At 41.1% G+C, this 14,730-nt stretch overlaps 3 protein-coding genes across 5 annotated transcripts; all 3 read right to left on the bottom strand.

Moving 5' to 3' along the window:
- Positions 1–813: 813 nt before the first annotated feature.
- Positions 814–7,283, bottom strand: LOC109521888 (uncharacterized). Of its 3 annotated transcripts, none has more exons than XM_019879983.1 (3): positions 7,147–7,283; positions 5,324–5,445; positions 814–3,433 (listed from the first exon to the last, which is right to left on the bottom strand). In XM_019879983.1, the coding sequence occupies exons 2-3, from the start codon at positions 5,408–5,410 to the stop codon at positions 1,913–1,915; spliced, it is 1,608 nt and encodes a 535-aa protein (XP_019735542.1). In that variant the 5' UTR covers positions 5,411–5,445; positions 7,147–7,283; the 3' UTR covers positions 814–1,912. The 3 variants fall into 3 exon arrangements, with proteins under 3 accessions (XP_019735542.1, XP_019735541.1, XP_019735540.1); XM_019879982.1 differs by having other exon boundaries at positions 7,155–7,282; XM_019879981.1 differs by having other exon boundaries at positions 7,151–7,281.
- A 1,383-nt stretch (positions 7,284–8,666) lies between these two features.
- calhm5.1 (calcium homeostasis modulator family member 5, tandem duplicate 1) lies at positions 8,667–12,929 on the bottom strand. Its single transcript, XM_019879987.1, has 2 exons — positions 11,182–12,929; positions 8,667–9,584 (listed from the first exon to the last, which is right to left on the bottom strand). The coding sequence occupies exons 1-2, from the start codon at positions 11,722–11,724 to the stop codon at positions 9,195–9,197; spliced, it is 933 nt and encodes a 310-aa protein (XP_019735546.1). The 5' UTR covers positions 11,725–12,929; the 3' UTR covers positions 8,667–9,194.
- Positions 12,930–13,666: 737 nt separating this feature from the next.
- LOC109521892 (protein FAM26F-like) lies at positions 13,667–14,580 on the bottom strand. The gene has a single exon (XM_019879990.1). It carries the CDS (start codon positions 14,198–14,200, stop codon positions 13,817–13,819), a length of 384 nt encoding a protein of 127 aa, XP_019735549.1. The 5' UTR covers positions 14,201–14,580; the 3' UTR covers positions 13,667–13,816.
- Positions 14,581–14,730: the final 150 nt, after the last annotated feature.

A 14,730-nucleotide genomic window follows, 5' to 3' on the forward strand; every position in this document is an offset into this window, starting at 1 on the left:
TTTGTACAATGTAGAATTCCATGTTCCATTGTGTCATCTTTTCCATATTGACATATTCCTGAATCGTGTGTTCCTATTTTGAAAAGTGTACATCTTTCACCTGCATCGGTGGAAGATGTGGCGGTCTTATACGGGGGAGAAGGAAAACGGAGCAGGAATCAGCAATAACCAGACCAATAGGGATATGTGTGCCAGACTGCCGAACTGAGAGTTGTATTATGCATAGTACACTACAAAAATGATAATACCTAAAATCACTGGCACCCAGGAGCGGGGTAACCATTGGAAACGTCAGGGAAACGTTTATTTTTCCGAATGGCCGGTGTATTTCCGGTCTGGTTCTGGGCAGAATGGCCGCCACCCTACCCATTATTTTTTTCGTCAAATGACGGCTGCTGTCAAAACATATTCTTGGCCAGAATTTTGTTCGTCCCTGCCGTCACTGCTCATTAGTTAGTACAGTATTCAAGGCCTTGCCACGCGGCAGGAGGAAAAACAACAAAAAAAATGTTAAGGCTTCGGTCGCATGCACCAGGGACCTCTCCATCTCCAATTTAGCGAGCCAACTTTCAGGCATAATACGTCACAGGTATGGTATTTGACATAACCATGCCAATCAAGGTAATTTAAATGTATAGTATAAATGCACACACACACACACACACACACACACACACACACACACACACACACACACACAGTGGGGAGTCGTTTTCCCACTTACAAAGCAGGCTGGTCTGTAATTTGTATCAAAGGTACTCTTCAACTATGAGGGACAGAATCTAAAACAAAAATCCAGAAAATCTCAGTTGGTGATTTTTAAATAATTCATTTGCATTTTATTGCATGATATCAGTATTTGATACATCAGACAAACAGAACTCAAAAATCATCACTTTTCAGAAAACCCTGAAAATGGCATGTTTGTTGAACCATCCACACTGCATCTTCATCTGGAGCAAGTCATTTTCAACTGTTTAGATTGGTCAATAATTCGTAAAAATGTATAGAAAGGAAATACCCAATAAAACAGAATCGTGGAACTGCCAATGAGGAGTAAACAGTTTGGACTGGGCTATTGACTTGCACATGTGCAGTTGTCCACTACAGGCACTTCACAGGTGAAAAGGCTCAAGCTCACAAACAGTGAAAATTAAGTTTATAGACATTGCTTCCAGAAAATGTTGATTCCTGCATCACTCTGCACATTGTCACACAGCTGTCATCCGGTGGTACTACTGCACAATGGTACCCTTACGACTGCATGCTTTTCCTTTTCTTTACAAAGATATGTTCTTCCAGAGTCATTTTATGATCATAACAACAAGGGAAAGAAACTTTGTTGAATTTGGTCTCCTCCCTCAACCAATGTCATGTCCTAAGAGACATGAAATACAAAAAAAATAATAGAGTGCCCAGACACTCCCGAGTTTTAATTTTGTGTCAATTTATTCTGTGTAGAATGTCTCCCTCTGGATTGCAAACAGGTTTTTAGTTTTTAAAAATGTGAAAGAAGACAACAGCCTCCCTTGATAATTGCAAGGATAAAAACAACAACAAAATAGACTCACCATGGACATGAACAGGAGGATTATTCGCATGACTTCGGAACGACATATGTTATTAGGACTTAACCATACTGAAATATTGATTTCACTTTGCTCTCTTTGTGGAGTTGTCATGAGCATTCGGACATTAAGAGGGATCTTGTCATGACAACGGCTTCATCGGAGAAAAAACCAAAAGTGATCTTGTCCAAAGATCCAATATTTAACCGAAAACAGTTTCTACTCGCAGCAGTTTAAAAACACAGCCTTCACTAACATGGCAGACCTCATTAAAGCTCTGAACCTTATTCAGAATTCGGTAGTTAGTGCCGGCAGTAAACGTCTGAAACTTCCTAAGGCCACGCCTATCGAGTCCTCTGATATACTGCTGTTAAGTAACACAGACTTTGATGCTCGGCTGGTGTGGAGGGAGAAGCTTCCAGCAACTTGAGAGATGTCTTTGTGGTGGGTTTCACATTTTCATAGATTTGTTGAAGACTGTCCACACTATCAAAAGCCTGCCTGAGCTTCGGACCCACAGCCTCTGACATTTTATCGAGAGCATACTTTGGCTGTTGGATAATCAACTTGTGCGCAACGCCTGAAAGTGTTGCTTTCAAATTCTCCCTGGCCGGGACACACTTGGCTCCCATGCGGCCTAAAAAATCAATCATTTCCTCCTGCTCTTCATCATCAAGATCCTCCTTTAAAGCCTTGTTCACAAGATCCCGTTCTTCCTGGCTGATGTATGAGAGAAACGACTCAAAGAGCAAGTCTGGTGTGACAGCGTTTTCCCCAAACAGCAGGGCGACCGTGAATGCTTTTACGAGCCTACAAGGGAAATAGCCATGGTCCTGAAACCCTTTCATCAGGATGCGACCAACAGATTTCCATTCCTCTTCCTTCCTCTTGGGTGAGAGGATTGGGACTCTCATGTCCTGCCCTTCGGTCGCATAATCAAAAAACTCGGTCCAAAATGCAGAGTAAACATCTCGAGACATTACGGTGGCATCTGCCCCGATCTCATTGATGTAAACGAATGTGAGAGGGCTGGCGAGCAGATTAGGGTCGATGAATTTGGAGATTAATTCATCCAGAAGATTTGTTCTGTGAAGTTTTATGTCGACGTTGGTGATTTGACAGTTTGTGCGATCAGAGTTAGCATTGGTCGGGGTAGAAATGTCAGCAGAAGAAAAAGAAACACTGGGTATTACAGCGTCATGCTGCTCACTGGTCTTAGCGGTGGGGTCGCTTGGCCCGTTCTGTCCTTCTGGCCAGGTATGTTCTCCCTCTGGCTTAGTGAGGACAGTGTCTGTGAATTCCTTTAAAGTTGTGCAGAGGTAGAACCTCAGCATTCCCATCTTGAGCACAGAATAAAGTTCCCCTACACTGACATCGTCATCCAATACAGCGTCTTCTTGAAAATCTAAAATATCGACGCAGAAGTCTTCTAATTTTCCCTTTCTAGAAGTCCCATTTGGAAAGAAAAGATCCAGTGCTATTTGTAAAATGTCCGCTTTTTTGGTGTCCTTTGACACATCAAGTCTGATTGTCCCACCTCCTTGATTCTTTCGTTGCTGTTTCCCCTCATGTATCCACCCCAGTTCTACTTTCCTTGTGAGTCTAAGAGCAAGCTTATTATTTCTCATATGTGGTCGGGAATGTGTGAAAGATGACCCAGGCTCTCCCTCGTCGCGCTCCTCAGAGGCTTTACTACTGGCCATCTTTTGTCTTAGCTTTTGTAGTAGCGATTTCCTTTGTGTATCTTTCCCACCTTTTCTTTGATACACAGAACAAAATTTTCGAGTGGCTATCCTGTCCCCGTAGGCGGGAATATACGCAGCCAAGGTGCGGTCGTCCATCAGGTCAATAACGGAGAAGTCTATCTGCAATATCAAGCAAAATGATGACAGTGGTTATCAAGTCATTGAAAATGGTAGACTGCAAACTTGGAATAGCTTAAACATTGCAAAAGCTGGATGTACAAAATGTAGGTAGCAAAGGCAATTGAAGTTGTCTCACACGCAATCGTTTTCTTTTTTTATAACATTTGTCTGCTGTGAAATCATGGACACTGTAACCTGGTCACACAATTGAAGATATCGGTCATATTGTTCAAAGCCTTGTTTGTTTTGCATAATTAACCATGTGCAGGTTAACTAGGGATATGCCGATCATGCTTTTTTAATCACCTGAGTATGAAATCCGAGTCTTTGGTTTTAAGTATCTGCCAATACAGAGTCCCGATATGATACATAGAAGCATTGAGAAAAAGTGCACCTGATTTTTCTAAAATTAACATCGAAATATACATACAGACGTGTATATACATCAATTTGTATGTTCTATGTTGTTTTATTTGTATTATATGGACCATTCGACAAAATCAACACCAATTGCTTTTTGTAACACTCTCAAAATACACTCCAAATTCTATTTGTTTTCATTTCTTTTTTTTAAGCGCTAAATTTGATGATACACGTATTGAACAGCTCAAAATGTGTATTATCCCCCCCCCCATGTCATTGTTTTTGTTCTGAAACTCTGGGTTTGTAGCATTAAAATGATCAAACACAGGAACTATAGCCACAGCATTTATGTGAATTGAATGTGTAACTTTAAACCTTGTGCATATCAAGGTGGAGGACACTTTACAATTTGGTGAGCTCACCTAAAGAATGACGACATCTCCTGATAGAGTGTATTTGATTGATCCAATGCTAAACAATACATTTACATCGTTATTTATAGGCTTGTGCGGGCTAAAATGAAGACTCCATGCAGCTATGTAGTTGTTGTTGGGTACGTGTGTGACCTCTCTCATTCAGAAACACTGCTATCGATTCATCACCGTGTTAAATGCAACCAGTGGGGAAGGAGCTTGCTTGTCACCAAATCATTTACAATCGTTCCACTTCTATTTGAAGTGAAGTGAGGTCATTTGGACGTGCCAAACCTGTCACGAACCTGACGGTTGCTCTCTCAATGCTTTGACGATGCTGTTTTGTGAGGAGGCTTCTTTATATCAGGAAAGACAAGACGTATCTAGCAGTATCTTTCGGCTTGCCTTTCCCTCCAAGCAATCTATGAAGTCAACCCCACCACTCTGTATCTGCCTGCAGGGGGGCTGAGCGCAGGGGAGGAGACCTGTCTGTGGCGGTGTGTGTGCATGTGTGTGTGTGTGTGTGTGTGTGTGTGTGTGTGTGTGTGTGTGTGTGTGTGTGCGTGTGTGTGTGTGTGTGTGTGTGTGTGTGTGTGTGTGCGCGCCTGTAGGTTTTTTAGTGTCACTCAGAACACCACTACTAAATAAAAAAATCAATAAAACAAAGAAAATAGAAACGAACGTCATGTAATATAAAACTAGGCTATTATTGTCTTGCACATACAACTGTATTTGGCAAGATATTTGCATATATCTTCTTTTGCATGTGTAGAAATTTGGAGTATTTTGTATCTTTTTGATCTTTAATGTTTAGAAAATGAATAAAACCGATCTTTTTCATCCGATACCAGATCAGGTGAAAATCACATGATTGTCCCCCCATTATCACACTATTATTTGTCAATTCCTGGGAACAAATTTCTATCATGAAAATAAGTGTGAGTGACATGCACATTCTGAAAATGTGTGGACATTTCTGTACTTGTAAAACAGGATTTAAACGATATGGGTATCATAAACATGGCATTTCACCTCTGTATATTCATAGAGGATATGCAAGTGTCTAAAGCTGAGCAACGGTGAATGGAGCTAAATGAATCTTCAGGCAACCTACTTTGTCATCTCGTAGTTTGACTATGTTCTCCTCGCAAATATTGCGACGTCTCAAGAAAGTACAAAGTGCCTCCATTCCCCTCTCCATCTCCTCAGATTTGTGTGCTGACGACCAATGTGAATCTAGAAAAGAGACATTCAGGAATCATGCGCGAAGTGAAATTTAAAAAAAAAAAATGTGTGTAGGGATGTAGGGATGGGACTCAACAAAACAAACAAAAAAAGGAATGATTTACAGGATAATACATTTTCTTGATTAATCGCGCATTTTGTCCGAGAAAGCAAGATTTTATTGGACGACTGAATAGGAATAATAGACAGAGAAGTGAATATTTTTAACTCTGGAAAAAGGCATATGATTGCATTCAAATACAAAACAGTGGAAAAACAAACTGAAAATGTCCCTAGCACGAATTGAACCGACCAAAAGTTAAAGCGTCATTTAAGGACAGTTTTATTTTGTTTTGGTTTTTTTCAGAACCGTTTTGCCTTTATATGGTTTCTGCATGGCAGTTGAAAAGTGGATCACGTCACTGTCTGTAACACTTTATCTTCAACCACTAACAGGGATCTACAGTACACAGCAATCTAACGTGACAGTGAATTTGCAACATTGTCTGATGTTGACGTCCTAGTTTTAGGCCTAAAGAAAGTCTTAAACTTGTATCCAGACTGTGAGCGCCAACAACTCCAAGGGGTTCTGTGCTCGCTGCAACACGCTTTGCATTTCTTTAAATGGTGCGGGTCACTGATCTGAATAGAAAATGAGAAACGCCAGCACGCTCTAACTGCCTGCATATCAGATACATTGGTGGGGCAACATTTCCATCGAAAGCAATGCATGGTCATTGAAAGTAAGTCACAACATGCTCTATTATCAGTTGATTTTTACGATGTTTCTCCTGGAACCACCACCTGAACCCCACAACACTAACATTGGGTGATTTTCACCCACACAGTTCTTGTGATTTTCATTGTGTTGCTGCTGACTGAGTTGCATGGGTCCTTGGGTAGTTTCAGGGTGCTCACTGATGTCATGAATGGAATGGTTGTTTCCCTTCCTCTCATCTGTTTTTTTTTTTCAAGAGCCATGTGTTCAAGTGAGTTTTACCTGACAATAGTGATAGAGTGTAGCATTTTTTTTTTTTTTTGTGAGTGGATTTTACACAATGTTTGGGTTTGTGTGTTCGGGCGCACTTTGCACTTTTCAAGGAAACCAGCATTCAGACCAGCCACATTCTCTCTGGCCCATTTCATACACAGCTCTCATCCTGTCACAGGCTTGGTTACCCTGGCATGCGACCAAGTGAGTAACGTGTAGTTAATGTGACTTTACATCTCCAGTCGTTAACGATTCAGATTCTTCATTTGGTGGTGGGGAGAGGGTTTTATGCACTCAAATGATTTCTCGGGTCTTCCATGGAAAACAGGTTCTCTGGGTGATGGGTAAGAAGCCCCGAGTGATGGTAAAGGTGATGAACCCAGAGGAACACTAACAATCCCAAGGGACGGGAAATCAAGGCAACAATCCTTTGAGACTTTTAAGAGAGAAACAGCTTTACCGTTTACTGTGAGCAGAGAAAAGCCATGATTTGGCGTTCCAAGAATTCCCCTTGCATCCTAGTTTTTAATGCTGAAAATGTAGTCATCCTACGAAGAGTCCGACAGCACTTGGTACACACGTTAAGAGTTGACGGAAAAAGGGCTTTTCGACCGAGGGCAAATGGAACGTCGCATTAGCATTTGGCAGACGTTTACAAAAGTTGGCCGAATGGAAATCGTGCAATGCAGAAAACCATACGAAATACGAATAAAAATGTTTAATTACTTACTTAATTTTCGCTGTCAACATTTCTCCTGCCCACCCATTGCCGCCATGAGTGCATGTTATTGCTCCACTGTAAAATGTTCGGAAAGGTGGGACATTCAGGAAATACGAAGAGCTGGTTGGTCGATACTCCAACATGTACACGCCTACCAAACTTTTTGTTTTGACCCATCACGTCAACGGATGAAAATGTCGTCACCGGCATGTCCCTTGTTTTGAGTAGCTGAGTCCTGTCATCGCGATGATTGGCATAGATGCATCATGGCGCTGAGTGATAGTTGTCCCTTGGTAATGTAAATATACGGATAAAGGGCGTTTTTTATTGATAAGCGAGAGCAGCGTCAGGCATTCGCCCATTGGTGTCGCCATATTTTTTTTATTTTAAATTATGTTTGGTTTGTTTGTTTCCCCCGCCCTTGACGCTTGTTGTTTTCGTCAGAGCCGCATATGCCGCCGCCAAACACATTGTTGCTTTGTCTGCACAACCAACCAGTGGAGCAAATCAGTTGGCTTGGGACAAGATAGATTCTCGGGGTTTTGTGAACAAATACTGCGAGAATTCAGCTTGCAGGCAACGTTAAAACACAATTACTTCAACACAATTGAATGGAAGAGATTGCCGAGGACTTAAAGATGGTGACTCATTTTGCACATCCCCAATCTCCTGAGGTTTGTTCACACGTACACAAATGCAAGCATACACGATACAGTATTCATTTCTCCTCTATCGACTCCTAAGCCATTTCTATCGCATACAATTCTATTGGACCCCCACTCATCCTGTAGAAAAGTATTGCAACAAACTCTTCACACGATCCCTGTAGTTATTCTGCCCCTGCTCATAACATTAATTTCTAAGAAACTCCAATTACTTTCTACGTTTAATTTCTAGCAATTTCCAATCTAATATTAGAGGTTCTAGCATCAGGGGCCACAGACCATAATATTGTTCGTCAAAAGTCAAACTCTTGCACACCCATTTCTGTTGCAAACTTCCAGCAGGTTGTCGGCAGAGTTTTTTTGTATCTGCTTGCTGGATATATGGCTTTGGATGTGTCGTTTGTCTTTCCAGGTATTCATTTTCCACGTCTACCATGTGAGGCCACTTGCCTAAATTCGCCTCCTAGCTCAGGGGTGCCCAACCAGTCGATCACGGTTGACTGGTAGTCCGCGGACTGGTCCCAAGTCGATCGCTGGGGATTTAGGGAGAAATGGAAAAAAAAAAGATTTGTGTGTCTGGATCCGTATTAATGAGTTTATATATTTTTGTGTTAGTGTACATTGCACCCTAAGCATCTGATCTGTTTTACTTTCATTAAAAAAATATTAAAAATAAAAAAGTGGGTGAGCGGCATGGTGGTCAATTGGTTCGCACAATGGCCTCACAGTGCAGAGGTGGAGGGTTCAATTCCAGGCTCACACGTTATTCCAATCCAAACATGAGTTATAACAGCGAAGTCTTTTAATTAGCTTAGAACCATATCAGTTAGCAAACGCATTAACCATGTTTTATAACTTGCGTTTCAAACATTGAAATTATTACTGTACACTTAACAACTTTGAGAATCCCAGAACAAAAATCCAGTTATATTTACACAAAAGAAGCTTTTTCCTGCATTTACTCATTTGGATGTACCAAAACATGTTTAACTACTTTAAATACTAAGCATGTTACTGATGATGGCTTCACCTTTACATATGTAAGATTAAGCGTTTTTATCCAGAGGTCACGAAATCATTGTCTTCAACACTTGAATGTATCCACCATATCAAAATATTGCATCCAAATTTGGAATGGTCAAAGAAAATACCAAATCCAAGGTGTTGTCAGTCAAAGAGTAAGTGAATATTATTCACAACGTATTCATTTTCTAACATGTTATTTGTATATGTGCAGATCCAAAGTATGGATTTTATAAAATTATATAGTAGAAGGCATTAAAAGTAACAAGGCAGTAACACGGAGTGGTTTTCCCCTTCACTAATTCTGTAACAGTCTCCACACTGTGCTCTTTCATTGCACCCTCCTTTAAAAAAAAAAAAACTATTTCATTTCAATTCCATACTCCAAGTCCATGACAGGTCTCTTCTCTGGTGCAAAGTCCCTGTCTACTCTCTCCACATAACGTTGCAGAGTACTGTAATATTGTTCGCTCCTTGAGAAAGTGTAGAGTGCAGAAATCTCCTCCCAGGCCTTGTGGTTGGGAAAAGGAAATGGATCGGGATCCTTGTTCTCAAAGAAACTTTGTAGGTTTCTTTCAGCCAGTTTGGAGGCATACTCCAGAGTGTAGGCATCAAAGTGCTCCTTTTCTTTCTCCACATAGCGTTTCCAGAAGGTGAGCTGCAGGAAACTAACATTTGAACGGCAGTTAGTGTAGCAGGTACCAAGAAGCCCAAACGTGGCTGCGATGATGATGATGCACCAGCCAAGAATCTGCACACAGGTACCAAAACAAAATGATGTTCAACACATACCAGATACTTATTTCAACCTTTATCATCCCCCCTACACTGATGAGGTCGAAGAATATTGACATCAAGAAAGCAAATATACAAGAGTGTTCGTACAGGGTTTTTAATATATTTAAAACACAGTTCTGTTTGTGTAAAAGTTGGGAGGCGCCATTACATTTGATTATAAGTAACTCCAAGCATAAACAAAAATGGTGGAGCATCATGTTTGTTGTCTTTATCCATCTGTTTGTGAGTTAGAAGACTATACTCAGGTTGCTTGATACAACGCTAGATGTAGCCCAAAACGTTTACACAGTAGTGTACATCAGCGGATTGCATTTCATTTTCAATTAGCCATCATCCCAAAATTGAAAGGTGAAGTAGACACTAGACAGTCAACACCCATTTCAATCTAATTTAATTTTGTGATTATTTTAACATGAGTGTGAAAGGCAGAATACATCCTGAACTGCGGGTTGCTAGTCAATCAAAGGGCACAAATAGAGGAACAACCATTCACACCCACCTTAACTCCGAAGGACAATTATGAGTCTCCAATTGGCCTTTCAGATAATATAAACTGACTGAGACTTGTGGCTTAAATGGCCGTTACATGTTCATCTTTTGCCAAAGTTGCAATATGAAATCTTCTAAAGTGGAGTGTGACCAAAGATAACATTTTATGACTAGTCACTGATGTTGTAGTGGTACCCACATCGGACTTGTGCGGGGGCAGCGTGTGATTGGTTCCCACTTAGTGAGGGTGTGAATGTGGGTGTAACTGATTGTTTGTCTCTTTATGTGCCTGGGGACCAGTTCAGGGTGTAGCCTGCCTTCCGCCCAAAGTCAGCTGCGATCGGCTCCAGCAACTCCCTGCGACCCTGATCAGGATGAGTGGCATTCAAAATGGATGGATAGATGGACATTTTATGACACAATTTAAGCCTGGAGACTTGTACTTTGTTGACCTAAAAATCATTAATATACCAATAATTGACTTCTCAAAAATTTGAAAAGCAAATTTCCTAGCAGGGGACCGCTTTTCTTATGCCATATTGCCGACTCAGAGTTCAGGCTTCTCAAATCGTGTCTTCATTTGCAAATTTGTTGCAAACAAGCACTTTCTGCAAACAAGCACAATCTTGTTCTCATCGTATAAGTTGAAGTATGACGAATCAGCAAATCAGATGGGATTGAGTATTACCCCTGTTTTTGTGTGGATTCACTCTTCCTTCCACAGCCCAAAAACATGAACATTCGGTTCACTGAATACAACCCGTAAGTGTAAATTACGGTGTGAATGTTTATCTTTTAGGAAACTGTATATGTCAGGCATTGGTTAGGTTAGGTCCAAGATGTACCCTGCCTCTCATCCCAATCGAGAGCCAGACTACAGACTGTTCATTTCAAAGCTAGAGAGAATATACCGGCAGGTGTAACAAGAGCCAACATTTCGTTACGTGTTGGGGCTTGTTTCTGTCGGGCGCCTCCGGCACCATGGAAAATATAATACGCACATAGTACACATCACAAACGATGGATGAATATTAGTCGAAGAAATGACAAAATTCCCTTACCTGAGATTGGGCCCTGAACATCAGCAGCAGGTCCATGCGCTCCTCATCAGATAACTTGGACCTGCCACAGGGAACTCTGGCTAGCTCCTCTCGACACTTCATGGTCTTGTTTTTACAGAAGAGGTCCACCACCAGGTTTTCATCGAGACCGCTGACAGCACACTCATAAAAAGTTCCATTGAGCAGGGCCACGGAAAGCCACATTATAGGAGCTACACAAGCCCCTGTAAAGATGCTTAGTAACACTCTGAAGCATCCAAAGCATCTTCCACGGGGACAAAGCTTCATGGGATTCAGGCAGCACCCAGTGTAAAGCCTCCACAATCTGGCGCTGAAGAACAGACCCAAGACAAGGAGCACAGCCGCAGGTCCAAGCAGGAATGTGAGCCCATAGGCAAAGTTCTGGTCATGGTTGCAGGGACACTGAAAGGAGACCATGGAGAAGACTCGCTCCCCGCCTATTGTCAGGAGAGCCATAAAACTGTAGCCAATTGTGGCTTTCTGGTTCATGAAGAAACGCAGGACAGTCTGGAATTTATCCATGGTACCAGTGGGGTTTTAGATGCGCTCCAAATGTAACAAACCAGAAAACAAAGAGACGGCAGAATGAAAAAAATGGACGAGCAAGTGATAAGCATGTGCTAGGTCTTGCCTTGTTACAGCTGAAGACAAAAACCGTGCCCCTCCCTTTGGTTTGTGCTCTTCCCTTCTGACTCCTCCCTTTGTCCCTCAGCTACTCCTACTCACTTCTGGCTTTTTCATTCAACAAATCTCGTCTTTATCCAAAGGGAAGTCGCAAAATACAGTAGTCATCAGTAAAAGAGAGGCTGCAATTGCGTGTTAAGAATGAATACCACTTCCCGTTGTTTTTGTCTGTACACTTCAGTTGCAACTGTACCATGAAAATCCTGCATATCCAGTTTTGCTGATGAGCAACCCAAGTCTCTTGACAGTAATGCAGCTTTGGAAGCGGAGTCTCGCTTTTACTGTAATACCCTGATCACGTTAAAGGTAAACACACGGAAAGCGCTCAATGCAACCAGTCTAATCTTCCAGTTTGAATTCCTCTTTCAAATTGAACAATCTATTTCAGTCAGATGTATACTGCTCCATGCTACCATAACCCACCATTGCAAGTTAGCAGTAAAATTACAAACCATCATATAATGATGAAATCATCCATTTGGACAAGGCATGCAAGGAAATGAATCTCGTAAACAACAAATCATGCAGAATGACAGTACTTCTTCTATTCAGTGTTTCCATACAGAACATACCATTGTGATTGCAACACAGCCGGTCATCACCAGCAGCTCAGCAGAATGAAGATGGACTCACATCCTCTCAGTGGTTTGTCTGTTCCAAGCCTCACAACAGTGACTACTCAGACAAAGTGCCTTGTAAAAGCCTGCTAATGTGAAATCCCAGCAAGACATGAACTATGCATAATCCATAATAGGATATACAGTATTACTTTTGGCACAAACACTCATTGGATTTATGCACTTATGCCACTGATGTCAACTAGTTCAGAAATACAGTAGTTTTTTGGTTATAATCAACAATTGGCTCTCACTCCCAATGAAAATCCCACCCTCCAAAACTTCAGCTCAGGATTGAAGTAGGCACAAAGTATAGGATAAAATCGATCTGCGGTTGTACCTGAGAAGATGAAGCATTAGCTATGTTTGTCATGTTGACAAATGAGCCTGAAATTTGACCTCTGCATTTGACCCACCACTGTAGTGGAAAGCAAAAACAGACTGTTAGTTAGGCTTACTTAAGCGTGACAGTTGACCACTCTTTGCAAGGGGATAGGGCTAGCCCACAAATACCTGAAATGATTTCAGGTATTTGTGCAAGTTTAATTTACCTGCCAACACAAGCTAGCTGAAATATGATTGGTTAAAAACTCTACCATAATAAATAAGTTATTTATCGAGTGGCTTTCAATGTTATTTAAAATAACACTGAAAGCCACTCAACTACGTGGAAATAATATGACGTAAAGAATACAGAGAATAATTTTGTTTACATATTTATGAAAATAAAATAACAAATTAAATTTGTTATTCTCAGAAAAGTAAATTTATTAAATTTACTTTTCTGAGAACGTTTAGGCCAGCAGAGAAGGCCTTGCTGGCCCTGACGGAACGCTACTGCTGAAATCTGTGTATAACTGATGCCAATTGAAATGCACTGGTGGAAAAAAAATATTCAAATAACATTTCCCATGAAAAACGTGGGTGGGGTTATCTACTGTGTGTGAGACAAATAAAAAGTACAACCAAGACAAGAAATCCTAGTTTGTGTGTGTGTGTGTGTGTGTGTGTGTGTGTGTGTGTGTGTGTGTGTGTGTGTGTGTGTGTGTGCGCGTGCGTGCGTGTGTGTCATTTGCCATTATTTTGATACACAACGTGGAGTTGAACATCACCAGCAACCCATGTACAGGAAGTGTTTGGCCTACTTAAAACCACAGAGCATGTAGACTGTAAATCTCAGACTTTATTTTCACAAGTGTATGAAAATACAGTATGTATTCATGTTACCTGACTGACCTGAACAAGCCTTTTAAAAACATAGCCAGTATTTTTGGCAAACGTAAGTCTAAAAGAAGGGTGCCCAGCTGACATCCTTACAAGCCCACCCCACCTTCATCCACAAAATTAAGAACAGCAGGATTGTCTGCAGGTGTCTCCATTGATTTCACTGAGGCCATTGGCATCCCAGTCTCCACATACTTGTGTAACGTGCTGTAGTAGTAGTCTTTGGTGCTGAATTTGTAGAGCGCGGAGATTTTCTCCCAATCTTTGTTGGAGGGAGTGATGACATGTTGGGGCATTGTCTGTTTGAAGAAACTTTCCAGGTTTCTCTCCGCTAATTCTTTGGCATGGATCATGCTGTAGGAGTCCATGAGGTTGCTCTCTTCCTGAGAATAAACCCTCCAAAATTTGAGCTGTAGGTAGCTGACGGGTGAGGTGCACCGAGCCAAACAGGTCAACAAAAGGTTGGACAACATGACAGATGCAATCAACAGCCAGCCAAGGATCTGTAAATATTGACAACACGATATGTAGAACAAGAGGAAATCGAATGTTTACATTTGAATTGGATCATTATTTCAGCACAGATTTTTACTTTCTCATATCGAAATGTTAAATAAATCACCTTCATGACCAACATTGAAATATAGTAGGGTAGAAGACCCAGACTTTGTTGTTGTTTTTATGACTAAAAAGTATATTTAATACTGTTGTAAGCCACTTTAATTAACATAATGCATACTTTGATCGTTGACACTACACTTCAGTCAAGGAAAATGAATGTGGTTGAGTGCCGGATCTCCAGACTTGAGGATCAAGGATTTTTATCCAAGTATAAAACACAGTTATATTTTCAAATGTGCCATTTTCATTTTAATTAATTTCAAATTTTTAAAAAATGTAATTCCTCTTCTGTTGAAAGCCTGCACTTCACTGGCATGATTGTTTTTGATACACAACGTGGAGTTGAACATCACCAGCAACCCATGTACAGGAAGTGTTTGGC

This window comes from Hippocampus comes, unplaced genomic scaffold, assembly GCF_001891065.2.
Source record: "Hippocampus comes isolate QL1 unplaced genomic scaffold, H_comes_QL1_v1.1 scaffold135, whole genome shotgun sequence".
Taxonomy (NCBI): domain Eukaryota; kingdom Metazoa; phylum Chordata; class Actinopteri; order Syngnathiformes; family Syngnathidae; genus Hippocampus; species Hippocampus comes.